This window comes from Micrasema longulum, unplaced genomic scaffold, assembly GCF_059751315.1.
Source record: "Micrasema longulum isolate JH-2025_06_02 unplaced genomic scaffold, ASM5975131v1 h1tg000379l, whole genome shotgun sequence".
NCBI classification, from domain to species: Eukaryota; Metazoa; Arthropoda; class Insecta; order Trichoptera; family Brachycentridae; genus Micrasema; species Micrasema longulum.
Window position 1 is genome coordinate 188,298 of NW_028277580.1, and position 14,655 is coordinate 202,952.

Consider the following 14,655-nt stretch of genomic DNA (forward strand, 5'->3'; position numbering starts at 1 on the left):
AGAATGTACTTTCCTCACCTTAAGTTTTGTCTCTGCATGCGGGTATTAGGTGTTTTTGGTATTATATTTTTGGTTTTTGGTATTATATTTGGAACAATTTCATAGTAATACATTCAAGTCTCCTCTCAAACATAACCATAATACACGCTTCACGTCTAATGATGGCTTGGTAGTACCAAAAGTATGCAATAAATATGGAAATAGAACTCTCAAATATTTAGTACCTAGAATTTTTAATTTATTACCAAAAGAACTTAAATTTAACTCATATTGTAACAAAAGCAAAATAAGAGAGTGGCTACTCGATCAAGAGTTTATATATGAATAGTAGCTTAGGTATAAATATTTTATTTTTTCATGTATTTTCTTGTATTTAAAAAATAAATTTATATATTATTATTTGTATAAACATGTTTATTCTGATCTTTCCGGCTGTTAATTTTTATATGTAATTCATTGTTTTTATAAATGTAAATAATATTATTAAGTCAGTATAAATATAATCTTCACCAACAAGCTACAAAAAGTGGCTTGGTGGGATTTTAGTTTTAGTAAAAATATAACAAGTGAAATTTTTTTAAATTGTAAAAATGTATAATTATGCTATTAAATCAAATAAAATAAAAAATAAAAAAATAATTGCCTTATATCTGTATTTCATGTATTTTTGTGGATATCTGTTATTAGTTTTGTTTTCTGTATATTTTGTTTGTTACATATCATCCTCAATGAATAAAATTTCAAATAAAAAAAAACCAACAAACATTGTCATAATTCATCATCATCATCATCATTCTCTTTCCACATATTATGGTGCATAGGGTACTGCATTGGTAAACCAATCTCAGCATATTTCAATCATATGTTTTTGTTTCATGAAGGTAAGACGATCAGTTTTACGCTTCAGGTGCCAGTCCAGGGACTAATTCATTCTAGTGTAAAAACGCCTTTTTAAATCAATATTTCATGTCAACTATGTCGGGAATCGAACCCGAGACCTCTTGCACGGTAAACAAATGCGCTGACCACTACACCACGAGGCAAAAAAAAATAAAATTGAAAAAATTTAAATAAAGCTCTCATAATTATTGCGGTTAAAATATTTTTAATAGTTAATTTTCCAAGCACTTGCTAATATTTGCGTAGCGTAGTAGCCTTGACGTTATTTCAGGCGAGGTGGCCGAAATTGAATTTGCACCTCGCTTAGTGAGACGACTTAGTATATTCTCACATTGTAATACGAGTCCGTATGGGGATGGTTTTGATAAAGTAATGCGCATATTACAGCGAACATTCTAACGGGACCACTGACATTATTATTAGTACCAGCCGCGGATGGGATTACGGCGAAAGAGCATCGCTAAATGCACGCGGTCTGTTGCAAAAAGTTGCATAATGGACCAAAAACGTTCGCTCCAAAAAATCTTTATATCACGTTCTAAAAAAAGATTTTTAAAAAAATGCACATAAATTTTACTTTTTATTTTATAAAAAAATAGTTTGTGATGTTTTTTATCTACTGTCTTCAGGCGTTGCCTAGTTGGTGAAATAATTGAGTGAATTGAATCTCGACAGCGTTTTGAGTATGTCAAAATATTTGCAGACTGGCTGGATTTCCTTCCTTTAGTTGAATCAACTTACTGGCAAAATATTGTTTTTAGGCACTGCCTAGTAGGTGAGTTGGTTCAGCAGGATGAATCTCACGCACATGATAAAGGTTTCAGCTCTTGTACTTCACAAAAGTCAACAGATGGAAAAATTGAGGAAATATGGATGTTTAAATATATACAGAATAATGAATGTTACACAGCGTGTAAAGTGGCAACTTAAACCAGACAATGGTAGGTCATGAACTCTGTAAATGCCTAGACTTTCATATTCACTTCTCAAAAACGTTCTCCTCTGTTGCAACAAACATATAAATCTCACCTATATCAAAAAGGTCTCAGCTCTTTAGCTTCATTAAAATCAACAGATGAACGAATCGATTTAATATGGATGAACTATATTTTGAGTTTGTCCAAACAGATAGAAGAATTAAAGGAATATAGATGTTCAAATATATTCAAAATGGTGCATGTTACTCAATGAGTAAAATGACTACTTAAACCATCCAATGACAGGTCATAAGCCCTGTTGATGCCTAGACTTCTATATTACCTTCTCTAAAATTTTCTTCATATCCGTTGTAATATGTAAAATATGGATGTTCAAAAATAAATAGTAGATGTTGTTAGTAGATAAATAGTGGAAAATAAATAGTAGATGGTCATCAATTGCCCTTACTTTTATGTTCCCTTTTATAAAATAAAACTTACGATGTTTTGGAAATAGCAACAACAACAACAACAACAACAAACCATCACGCCGTTTCCCCGTAGGGGTAGGCAGAGAGGATAGAACGCCATAACACTCTATCTTGGCATACAGACCTCGCTTCCTCTACATTCATACATCTTCTTATGCACGCACGCCGATTATTCCTACTTTATTATGTCACACTGTTTACTTTCCTCACTCCAAGCGAGTGTTGATTTGGCCTGTTAAATAATCAAACATATTAATTTAAATTCAACAAACCATCACGCCGTTTCTCCGTAGGGGTGGGCAGAGAGGATAGAATGCCATACATCTTCTCATGCATGCACGCCGATTATTCCTACTCTTGACAGGTCCATCTTCAAGTATTTGATGGACCTGATCGTGCCATGTCTTTCTCGGTCTTCCTCGTTTTCTGCATCTATCAACATTTGCATCGTAGATCCTTTTAGTCGTTCTTTTGCTGTCCATTCGCTCTACATGTCCAAACCAACGCAGCACCCCTTTCTTAATTCTGTCAATAATGCATGTCTCAGCCTTACACACTTCACGGATCTCGACATTTGTGCACCTATCATACATCGTTTTACCACACATTCGCCTGAGGGATCGCATTTCGACAGCATTCAACCTACTTTCATCATTATTTTTCCAATTCCATACTTCGCTCCCATACATTAGAGTTGGAACTAGAACTCCGTTGTGAACTGCTAGTTTAGCCTCCTGCGATAAACATTTGTTTGCCAAAGTAGATTTTACTGCACCGTTCACCCTGTTCCCGGCACTCACCCTCCTTTCAATATCTTTATCGGCCTTTGCGTCCCTAGTAAACATATTTCCCAGGTACACAAATTCTTCTACCTGATTCAGAATATCTCCGTTCACGCTGATCTCACATTTAGTTATATTTTCATCCCTTTCAAAAACCATCACTTTCGATTTATCAACATTCATAAGCAAATCGCTTTTCTTGCATACCTCGTAGACTTTTGTTACTAAGAATTGAAATAGCACAGGAAATAGCACAGTCACAAAACTTTGTTTTCTGAACATTTCATTTAATTTGACTCCTGTGGCTTATCATCTAAGCTACATATATATTATCCTCTGATACCAGCATTTTTGCCGATTAAAAAAACATTGTTTACCGATAAAAAAAATAAAAAAAATTAAGAAATTTATTAAAATAAATACGGAAACTAGAAAAAAAATGTTTAAAAAAATCCTCGACGTGGGTTGTGTCTAGTTAGGTGTTCATATTGTGTAATAGACTTAGATCAATAGTTGGTAAAATGTATGAATATATTTAAATATTATGTCCTTGATAATACTTTAAGAATAATTTATTTGTCACTTTCAGGATCAATTATAAGATACGCTTTAACCTCATGGGCTTTATCCAGTAATACAAACACAAACCTTGTTCAAAATTCAAAAATCAAATTATTAATGTAAAAAAAAAATGTTCTGTCACCGACACGATATTCCAATATTCTTATTTTGTAAATCTATAAATATTTTATCCGTTAGAGCTTTATTATGATCCAAGCTTCTCAGCATGCGTCTTTTTCTGAATATAGAAATAAATAAGAGCATGTATATAATAATCGGATCACTGGTGTAGATGGACTAGCTCTCCCTAAGTTCAATAATAAATATGGGAAGAGTACTTTATTTTATTTTATTTTATAAACATAAATGGCAAATCTGCCTTTTACAAACATTTATAATATTAACATATTTGGCTTAATATATATATTTTTTAAATCATGAATTTCCTTATACCCAAGATTTATAAAAAAAAAAATTAAACCAAAAATTATACCAGATTTATATTTAAAAAATTAACCTAAGATTACTTGGAGTACAATATACCAAAAAATGTATAATATGCTCCCTTTAAATCTAAAATAAACTTATCAGGCTCAAGAGAAAGACGAATGCAAAATTCTGGCTTTTAGAACGTGGTAATTTATTTTGATTTTTTTGTGTTTTTCTTTCTTATTCGAACGAATTTTTATTTTTCTACGTGTAACATATTTTAGATGCACATAAGAATAGATATTTTCTTTTTTTTTTTCATAGAAATAAGAGTTTTTATATGTGTTGATTTAATTTTTTTTTGATCATATTATTTAACACAAAATTATGATTTATACAAAGTTGCTTTGACTACCTAACTAGGGTTATTTACCCCGTTCTAAGACTGTCAAAAAAATATTTAAAAAACAGTAATCATTATATAGAAACAGTTATGAAGATAGTGGACAAAGTGAAAAACAAAGTAAAAAATGGAGTAAAAACATAGTAAAAAATGTGGTAAAAAAAATGAAGCAAAAACATAGAAAACACAGTAAAAACTATTAAGAATATATAAATACGTAAATAAAAATATTTTAAAACTCAGTAAAATGCGAAATAAAAACATAATACACCGTAAGAAACATATTTAAAGTCATAGTAAAAATATAAACGTATGTAAAATAAATGTAATTTTAGAGATAAGATTATGTATAGGTATTAGGACTTAACTAGCGCCTGCTGATGAACTGCATTTTATGCAGTTCAGTAGGACTTGATAATTTGTATTTCAATTTTTGTATGTTTTTGATAAGTTATAAATACATGCGCCTTTTGCTCTTGTTTCGATACTTGCACCTAACAATGGTCGAGTTGCACACATGCACACGCACGTATGCATTATAGGGAACATAGATCGCAAGTGTAGATGTATCTAACACTAGATACAAATAGCCGTTGTTTGCGCATTATGTTAACTGCATATTGCAGATTATAAGTGCAGAGGATGCATTTCACACGCTGCAATAGATGTGTCGGAATTTCAATTAATTATTTTGATAACTTAACTGCAATAAGGGGTTTCATGATTTTTTCACACAATTTCATAATACCTATTATGAAAAAAACCTAAACTTATTAGGAAAATAGAATAGTGATATATTTTCACGATAAAATAAAAGAAATTAAAGACCTAAGTAATTAAAAGAAGCGATAAATCAATGTAATATCAAATTAATAATTGTCTTCAACTTAACATTGACAAATGTAAAATAATACCCTTCTCACGACGAAAAAAACCTATACAATTCAACTACAAACTAAAAAATATTTCTTTTTCAATAATTTTGTCAATAAAGGATCTTAGCATTACTTAAAATAGTAAACTCTTCTATTGTGAACACATTGATGATATTGTAAAAAACTTCTCGGTTTTATCAATATAATGACGACGGACTTCAATAATATTAATACCATCAAAACTTTTTATTGCTCACTAGTTCGACCCAATCTAGAATATGCTTCTCCTATTTAGTCTAAGTAGAATGGAAAAGACTCTTCGAGATTTTTAAGAAAATTGATATAAAATATAATGATAGACAAATAATCCAGGCGCTATACAAGAATGAGGCCGCTATAATCTGATGCGACGATGATACAAAAGAATCCAATAAAAGACAAGGGGTAAAACAGAGATGCTCACTATCACCTGTTCTTTTGAACGCTTATATACAGGGTGCAATTGACGACTTGAGAGAGACGATGAGTCACAGAGAAGGTGTAAAGATACACGGCCAAAAGGTGGATATGATAAGATTTGCTGACGATATTGCTATGGTTGCTGAAAGTGAAGAAGAACTGCAAGAGGCCTGAACAACTATGGAAAGCATTCTTCAAAATAACTACAGTATGAAGATAAATAAAGGCAAAAAAAAGCTACTGACTGTAGGCCGAATGCAACACCAGATGAGAGTAGTGATTTCGGGAATACCACTAAAGAACACCAAGGAGTTTGTCCACCTCGGGAGCAAAATAACGTGGGACGGTCGGTCTAAGAGCGAGGTTGACAGCCGTATACATCAAGTTAGACTTGCATTTAATAAAAGGTCAAAAATAATTGAATCAAATACCTAAAACTAAGAATACTCCTAATCAAGACCTGTGTATGGAGTATCTTGATGTATGGCTGCGAGACATGGTGCCTATCCGAAAGAAATAAACGGAGACTAGAGGCTTTTGAGATGTGGTCCTATAGAAGACTACTAGGAATTTTCTGGAGAGACCACATTACAAATGAGGAGGTTCTCCAAAGAATCGAAGGTGGAAGGCACCTGCTCAGGACCTTGTCTGAAAGGCGAGCGAGATGGATCGGCCATGTAATACGTCAAGAAGGCCTCCTGCATGTCATATTGGAGGGGATGACCGAGGGGACACATTTTAGGGGACGTCCACGCCGAGAGTACCTGGAGGACCCATTAGAGGACGTGCGCTGCTCATCATATGTTGACTTTGAAAGAACCGCACAAGACAGGGAGGAATAGAGGAGAAGAATGAATGTAATTGCTGCCAGCCAATCCCAGGATTGAGACCAGAGAAGAAAATTTAGTCTCCATTCTACAGGACTTATATTAACCATATCGAGTTTGCCCAACACCGTTTTCTAAGAAAAGTGGCATGGTTGCTCAGATTACAAAGGGGTAATTATTTCTATTTTGAAGTAGAGCAATCTCTTAATATGTCTTCATTGGAGAAACGTAAAACTGAGATGGATCTTATATGCATTATCAAAATACTTAATGCCATAAGTGATGTCCCATCTTTGTTGCAATCAATTTCTTTCATCAATTGAATGTTCCCAACCATATCACAAAAAAAAAATCGGCTATTTATCAAATCTTCTAAGGGCAACTTTTCTTTTTATGCCTCAATGTTCAGAATGTGTAGATTAGTCAATTCATCACACGACTTAGAATTCTTTGGGATAGATCTTCCGGCTTTCAGTAGATCTCTTCGCGGCTAAAACCGGTGGGATGAAATTGAACTGGCATGGTTTATCTCGAAGTCTTATGTCTTTCGTTCTTGTGAATATATTGCATACCATTATTTTATTGCGCTTGTTTGTCTTTGCTACATAGTTTTATGTTCTTTTTGTTCTGTTTCTTGTATTTATGTTTCTTAATTTAGCTGTTGCAATTGGTTTAGGCCGTTTATATAATAAATAAATAAATAAATTTCCTACAGTAAACACTAAGTACTACTTGACGTAAGTACTTGATTTGTTACATCCATTTGTATTAGATTAATATAGGCACTGGTGAAATTTCAAAATGGGTTTATATATTTATTTCTAGTCAGACGTGGTCCCTAATAAGGAGCACGTGTAGCTCCGAAATCGGTCGGTAATTAAATAAATAAAAACAGGGTTAAAAATAAAGTATTGTTATTTTAATTATTTTAATATTATGAATAACCACAAAATTATTGCGAAGTAATGTAAATGTCAGTAATTTATTCATAAATTTGTATAAACCACATATCTTTTGAGTAACGTCGACCGGTTTCGAGGTTACTTCCTCATTCTCTTGACTTGAAAAAACTTGATAACAATCTTAATTTTAATGTAAATAAAGAAAGTAGGTACCTACTTACCCTGAAGATGTTATTTAGAAAAATTGAATAACGTCACATATTGGCGATAATAATAGCACAAGTCCGAAATTGACGATTTTGAGTTAACTATACATAAATGTTGGGGAAATTTTCCTATCCGCACATCTAACGACATGACAATAAAAAATATTTAGGCGGCCTTTAAAGGAGAAGTGTCAATGATAATTTTATTTTTTTATTTATTTAGTTCACATAAACCCCGGAGGGTTTTTACAGATATGGCACACAGATAAAATATATAAATTAAGGAATAAAATATGGCATTGGCTACATTTAAACACATATTATACAGGTATTTATAAATATTTTTAGTTTGACGTTTATTTGCTTTTTACATATCTTGATATTTTTATGTTTTTTCGTTATGTATTTTTGTATTATTTAATTTAGTACGTACTATTATTTGGTATATGATTTATTGCTCCTATTTCTTGTACTTCTTACTATAGTATTGAGTGAGTTTCTAGAAAACATATCAATTATGTTTTTATAAATATATTATTTTTCTGTTGATTTTAATGATACTCTTTTTATTTTTTTTTTAAAACTACTATATTTTACTATTATTTTGTTGATTTGAATGATACCATTATTTTATATATTTGATTATGTGTGATTCTTAATTTGTATAATTTATATTTTAAAAATTATTTATATTTTTCTTTTTTGCTTTGTATTCTTTGGAATTAAAATTTTTATTACTTGTACCTTTTTTTCTTGATTGTTATTCTATTGCATCACATGTCATTATTATTTAATCTAATTAATTTATCTATGCATTTTAATTGTTATTTATTGTGGTTTGACACGGGCATAGCCAAAAAAGCCCTAATAAGTTCATTAATATTCAAACTAGTGTAATTTTGAATAAATAAATAAATAAATATATATATATGAATTAAAAAAACATTTAAATAAATCATTGGGGTTTGAAAAAAAATTCAAATTTATTTTTTAAGATATGCTAGTAAAAATAAGTTTTGCCATACTAATACACAGTTCTAAACGGGTACAAAAGAAAATTATTGATGTGCTTTAAAGTGCTTCACATCTGAAAAAAAAGAACTGAGCAAAACTTACAGATGTAGGAAAAAAAACTAGATTTAAGCATCTATAAGAAATAATTAAAAACTTTTTCTATTCTTCTTTTTTTTTTTCTTGAAACACATAACAAACAACAGTAAACGATAAACTATCGTATATAAATAGGAATGCGTATTACAGGCTTTTGTAAAAAAAAAATAAAAATAAAACCTAACGGCCGTGTAAGATTAAGAAATTAAATCTATTTACATCATGAGTTAAGTTAACATAAAAAAAATACGAGAAACATTATCGTTTTGTCGAATTTGAAATACCCCGTTTGTATCCAAAATATGCAAATTTGTCGCGAGTTAGATTTAGAAATGCATGCATTTTCACGATTATCACATAACGTTATCTGATTTATTTGTGAATTCGGAATTTATAACCCCACAGAGATGCTTATATCAAAATGTTATTTGATCAAGTATAATATTTCAATCACCCGAAAAGCAAATTGAAATGTAAACGATAATCAACATTATTTACTCGATGAATTTTGAATTAATTAGTTTATCGCCATTTTACATTTTGTGTGTTTCCTTACTTAATACTAAATTTTCTACTATTAAAATGATTATAAATATATCTATGGAAAGGCGTATTTTTGAAAACTGTATATTTGCAGTCTTGACAGTCCCTACGTATATTATAGAATCTGAATTTTGTGAGTATTACAGGAAAGCAAAAACAAAGCTAGATAATTTTTAAATTTATTTTTAATTCATAAGACACGAACATTAATTTCAATAGACAGACGTTTGGCAATTCCAAAGTATCTGATAACTTCTTAAAAAAATATAAGGTTTGTTTTTGCTCTTCTGTAAACCTCGCAAAATGTAGATTTAATATTATACATAGGGGCCGTCAATATTTATACACTTATTAAAAGTCAATACGAGAACTTGGAATAAAGAAAAATAATTAAACATTTTTTTGTTAATCTTGATAATTAATCGATCAAACTTTTAAAAGCAGCTTAGAATCTGATTAAAATTAAAATGAAAGTATATTAAAAACATACTGAATTCGGATTTGAAGCAAGATTGAAATTATATTAATGTTGTTTGTAGATATTTCTCGATAAAACTTCTAAGTTAAGGCTGTTATCTAAAACAGTGTAAGTATATTATAAGATTTTGCCGTTCTAAAGCGCCATTTTTTTAAAATCGCACCATCAAAAAATATTTTTTTAAAATAACAAAATTTATTATATAAATAAAACACGAGTGATACTTTAATCCACAAGTTTGGAATATCCAGTAACCGGTTTCATCGCTTTCGCTACATCTTCGAGACTGGGATTCCAAATTTGTGGATTAAAGTATCACTAGTGTTTTATTTATATAATAAATTACAATGAACTTCCATCAAGAATTTTCACTTACAAACTTAAATGTTTTAGATAACACAAACACAGCAACTCTGGATATTCCAAATTTGTGGATATAAGTATCACTCGTGTTTTACTTATATAATAAATTACAATGAACTTCCATTTAGAATTTTCACTTACAAACTTAAATGTTTTAAAATAACAAAACAAAGCTTAATTTCAATATTTGTATCAACCATTTGAAGGTATTATAATTTTGCTAAAACCATGCATTAGAAATCATATATCTACTTTAAAAAAATACAAAAAGGAGTGTTCCATAAAAAAGGGTTTTTACTAAATTCTTTTATTATTTGAAAATAATTATTGTAGGCATAATTTAGCCCGTAGTTTAAAAAAAAATCCAAAAAATTTGTGTTGCATGAAACGCTTCTATTTCATTGTTAAAACGTGTAATTTTTTTTTTCTTCAATAAATTTAATATTAAATTTATTTTTAAAAAATCTTTGGAACAAATTTTTCTTAAATACTATTTTGACACATAATACACGAAAATCTGAGTATTACTAACCTTTGATTCAGAAACAACAGCCTGTATCGAGTGAATTACGCGAATAATATTTTCAGACTATAATATGTAAATATTTATTTAAATTACCTGAAAAAGTCCAAAGCTGGTGCTGTTCCCATGTACCGTGACTTTGTTAGTCATTCTTCCACTCTCGTTTTCCAAAATGCACACCCCTGGGAAGAAAAAAAAAACAGAAAACATTAATCAACTTACAAGTTTAAAGGCACGTGGGTAAAACGTCCATAAATCGATGATACTCACGCTCTAAATGATTTACCAGAAATCTAGAGCGTCGATTGAATCATATCAAACATAGTGAATGTTTCATCATCATCATTACCTTTCTGCACCTAATAATGCATAGGGCACCAATCGCAGTTTATCTAGATTATTTTTGTAACATGAAGGTAAGATGATGAGTCTTACCCTTAAGGTACCAGTCCCTGCACTATGAAATATTCTGGTGTGAAAACAACCTTTATAAATAAATATTTCATCTCAACCATGTCGGGAATCGAACCCGAGATGTTTTGCGTGGTAGGCAAACGCATGACCATTACGCCATGAAGCCGACATATTTAACACAGTACCTACATATTTAACACAGTAAGTAAACATTATTTGTTAATATGTAAATAGAAATGAATGTTGAAATTAAATAAGCTCATATTAAAATAACTTTGTACCACCCGACGCAAAAAAAAAACATTGAAAAACTGTATGAATAAATAAATAAATAATCGATAAATAAATATAACGAACTTAGCAAATAATAATGATATGTGAATCTCCCAGGCGAATGCGTGGTTAATCGATGTATGATAGGTGCACAAATGTCGAGATCGTGCACTATGTAAGGCTATGGCAAGCAAATAGACAAAATCAAGAAAGGGTTGCTGCGTTGATTTGGACATGTAGAGCGGATGGACGGTAAAAGAACCGCTAAAAGGATCTACGTTGCGAATGTTGACGGATGCAGAAAACGGGGAAGCCCGAAAAAGACATGGCATGATCAAATCCAACAAATACTCAAAGAGTGAGAATAATCGGTGTGTGAAAGTGAAAACACGTATGAATGTAGAGGAACCGAGGTGTGTATACGAAGACAGAGTGATATGACGTTTCATCCTCTCTGCCTACGCCTACGGAGAAACGGCGTGATGGTTTGTTGTTGTTGTTGTTATGTTAATACAAAAAAAATATTTTTTTATTAAAATTTTATAATTTCAGTATAGTTCTGCTGTTTACTTGTTTTTATAAATTCAAATTTCAGTTACAAAACGAATTCATAAAAGTCACTGATCACCGAAAATTTTTCCGAATTCCGGCAAAAGTTTGGCTCAAACAATGGCGTCTTCTTAATGATGTATGAAATTAGCCGCAACTGTACAAGGATGGGCAGATCAGGTACAATAGTTAGGTAACTTGCCAGGAAAGTTTCTCAATAAAGAAGCGAGATACCAGCGACTTGGGAGTTTCTACATTAATGCCGAATCGTAGCAAACAAGCGTTCTCTGAAGACTACACTCTAACTTCAAAACCGGGTAGCTAAATATGTATTAAATTCTTTTAAAAAAATGTTAAAAAAATCTTTCGAAATGGTGCTTTAACGTCGTGCTAAATTAACATTTTTGTGGCTATGACCTGACAAGGGACTTTATTGAATACAAGACTTCTGTCATAGTTTTTGAAATAACGATGTCGTATTTGGCTAAAACAAGCCTAAATTACATTATTTATAATCTATGGAAAATTTATTATCAAGCAACATAGTGTATGTATATATGCATTTGTAATTTTAGATACCTGTGTTTTAAATATCCCGTCTTTTGCTAAACCCCTTTGCACGGAAAGGTACAAATTTGTCCTTAAGTAAAATAACTTATATATCTATTATATGATAATGCATTTGATGTGTGACTAATAGAGGCGCGACGCAGAAGCCTGGGTGAAGACTTTTGCGACATCCAATCGGTGATGGGTAATAAAGAACTCACACGAGAGGTAGTATTACACATGGTCAATAAAGTGCAGGCAATTGGTAAAATAAACCAAAGTAGGGAAGAAAATGCCGAACACTTCTCTAGTAGAACGGAAAGGATGTTGACTACTGCCAACAGGCCGGCTTCTCCTGAAGAGTTTTGAGTAGTTTCCTCTCCACATACGCAAATGCTGAGAAGTTCCTGATTGGCCCACATTAGTATATCCCTCCTGATCTCAACAGTTTAGATAAAGAAATTTAATTGCAGAAAAATCCACTTTTTAAGCAAGGTAAATAATAAAGCAACTCCAACATAAAAAATATTTAAAAAACTAATGACTTATTACAGTCGCTACGTATTTGGACATTTTTGAGTAGTTTTGCCCATTATCAAGTAATTAGTTCAAAAAATTACCCCTGGGTATATTATTTGGGGAGCTGTCAGCCATTTGGTTGTGTTAAATCAATACTTCTTTACAAACCATAGTATTATAATTGTATGGTTTGATTATTATACGAGTATTTAATTTATTTTTTAAAATACATCATATTGGAAAAATAATGACTTTTTATATTACGATTTCCTGACGGTGCAAATTTGTCCCACAATTTCTTTATATGACAATGAATTCTGAAAAAACCTCTACACCTTTCGAAAAAAAATTCTCAGGGTTGTCTATGGCCCTGTGGCAGAAAACAACAATTAGCGTCGTCGCTACAATGGGGACTTATATGAAATCTATGGAGCGCACGACGTAATCAACTCCATCAAGGCACTTGAGGTAGGCTGGCCATACAATTAGAGTGGACTACAAAAACTCCATAAAACTACTCCATAAAACTCTCTGTATCATAAGAACGATGAAGACTAGTCAAGCCTAAAATGCTATGGATGGACTGCATCAGTGCAGATACGACAACGTTGGAAGTGAGGAACTGGAGAAGAAGAGCAGCAGACCAGTAAGAGAAGAGAACTCTTGGATACACCCATGGCTTATGGGGGTTGTCGAGGTTATAATGTTTTTATATATATAAAGAATTTAAAAATAAGAAAGTGGAAAAGTCTACTTAATTTATTCATAGTTAAGTAAAAGACGTTATATTTTGGAATTCGGGTACTTAAAAACATTAAAGTAACATATGAATTATATGGAGTTGGGACTTATGTCTCAAATAATGTGTTAAAAACAACCTATACGAAATAAATAAAAATAAATAATCTGTTAAATAATATATTTTTCATCATTCATGAAAACATTAATATATTGTAAGCAGAAAGTAGAAAGCAAAGTACGAAGACTTCACCATATAAAAAAATAAGAGATTTATCAAGACTTTTGTGACATCATAGCCACAAAACAGATAAGAAAAAAAATCTACATAAAATTAATACTATCGTATTTTTGGATCATAAGACGCACATTTTTATTCTGAAAATTCAACAAATTGATGGGCGTCTTATAGTATGATGCGCCTTATCGCCCAAAACATTTTTTTTTCGAAAATTCAAAAATTAATTTTGAGGTGCGTCTTATGGTCCGATGCATCATATTGTCCCCAAAATACAGGACATCTCTTTACTTCGAAAATGTTCGATATTGGTTTTTCTGTATACGAAATAAAACAAATCAATGTTATATTTTTTCATACAATTGAATAATTGTAATCCCACCTGTGTCTGCACCTGATGGTGTTGAGGGTACAATATTATTTCACTTAATGCAGCATGTTTTTATCCTCTGTAAAATGAAGGAACGGGTAGTCAGCCTTACGTTTCCGGTGGCATAAAATATTGTAGTCTAGAACCACCTTTCTAATTAATATTTCATGTCTTTTTCCCGAGAATTGAACCAAGGAAATCACTGAGCATCCGAAAATTACACATGATCCGAACGG

General features: G+C 31.3%; 2 protein-coding genes across 2 annotated transcripts in view; one reads left to right on the forward strand and one right to left on the reverse strand.

Moving 5' to 3' along the window:
- The window catches only part of Lrt (Leucine-rich tendon-specific protein), a 280,436-nt gene that overhangs the window by 107,094 nt on the left and 158,687 nt on the right, over nucleotides 1-14,655 (forward strand). The gene's annotated exons all lie outside the window — the stretch shown is intronic.
- Nucleotides 1-14,655, reverse strand: part of LOC148282072 (lysozyme-like) — a 40,203-nt gene that overhangs the window by 19,264 nt on the left and 6,284 nt on the right. Inside the window, exon 3 of the mRNA XM_088225668.1 lies at nucleotides 10,866-10,951. Within this exon, the coding sequence (XP_088081794.1) occupies nucleotides 10,866-10,951 (86 nt within the window). The remainder of the gene's footprint in view (nucleotides 1-10,865; nucleotides 10,952-14,655) is intronic.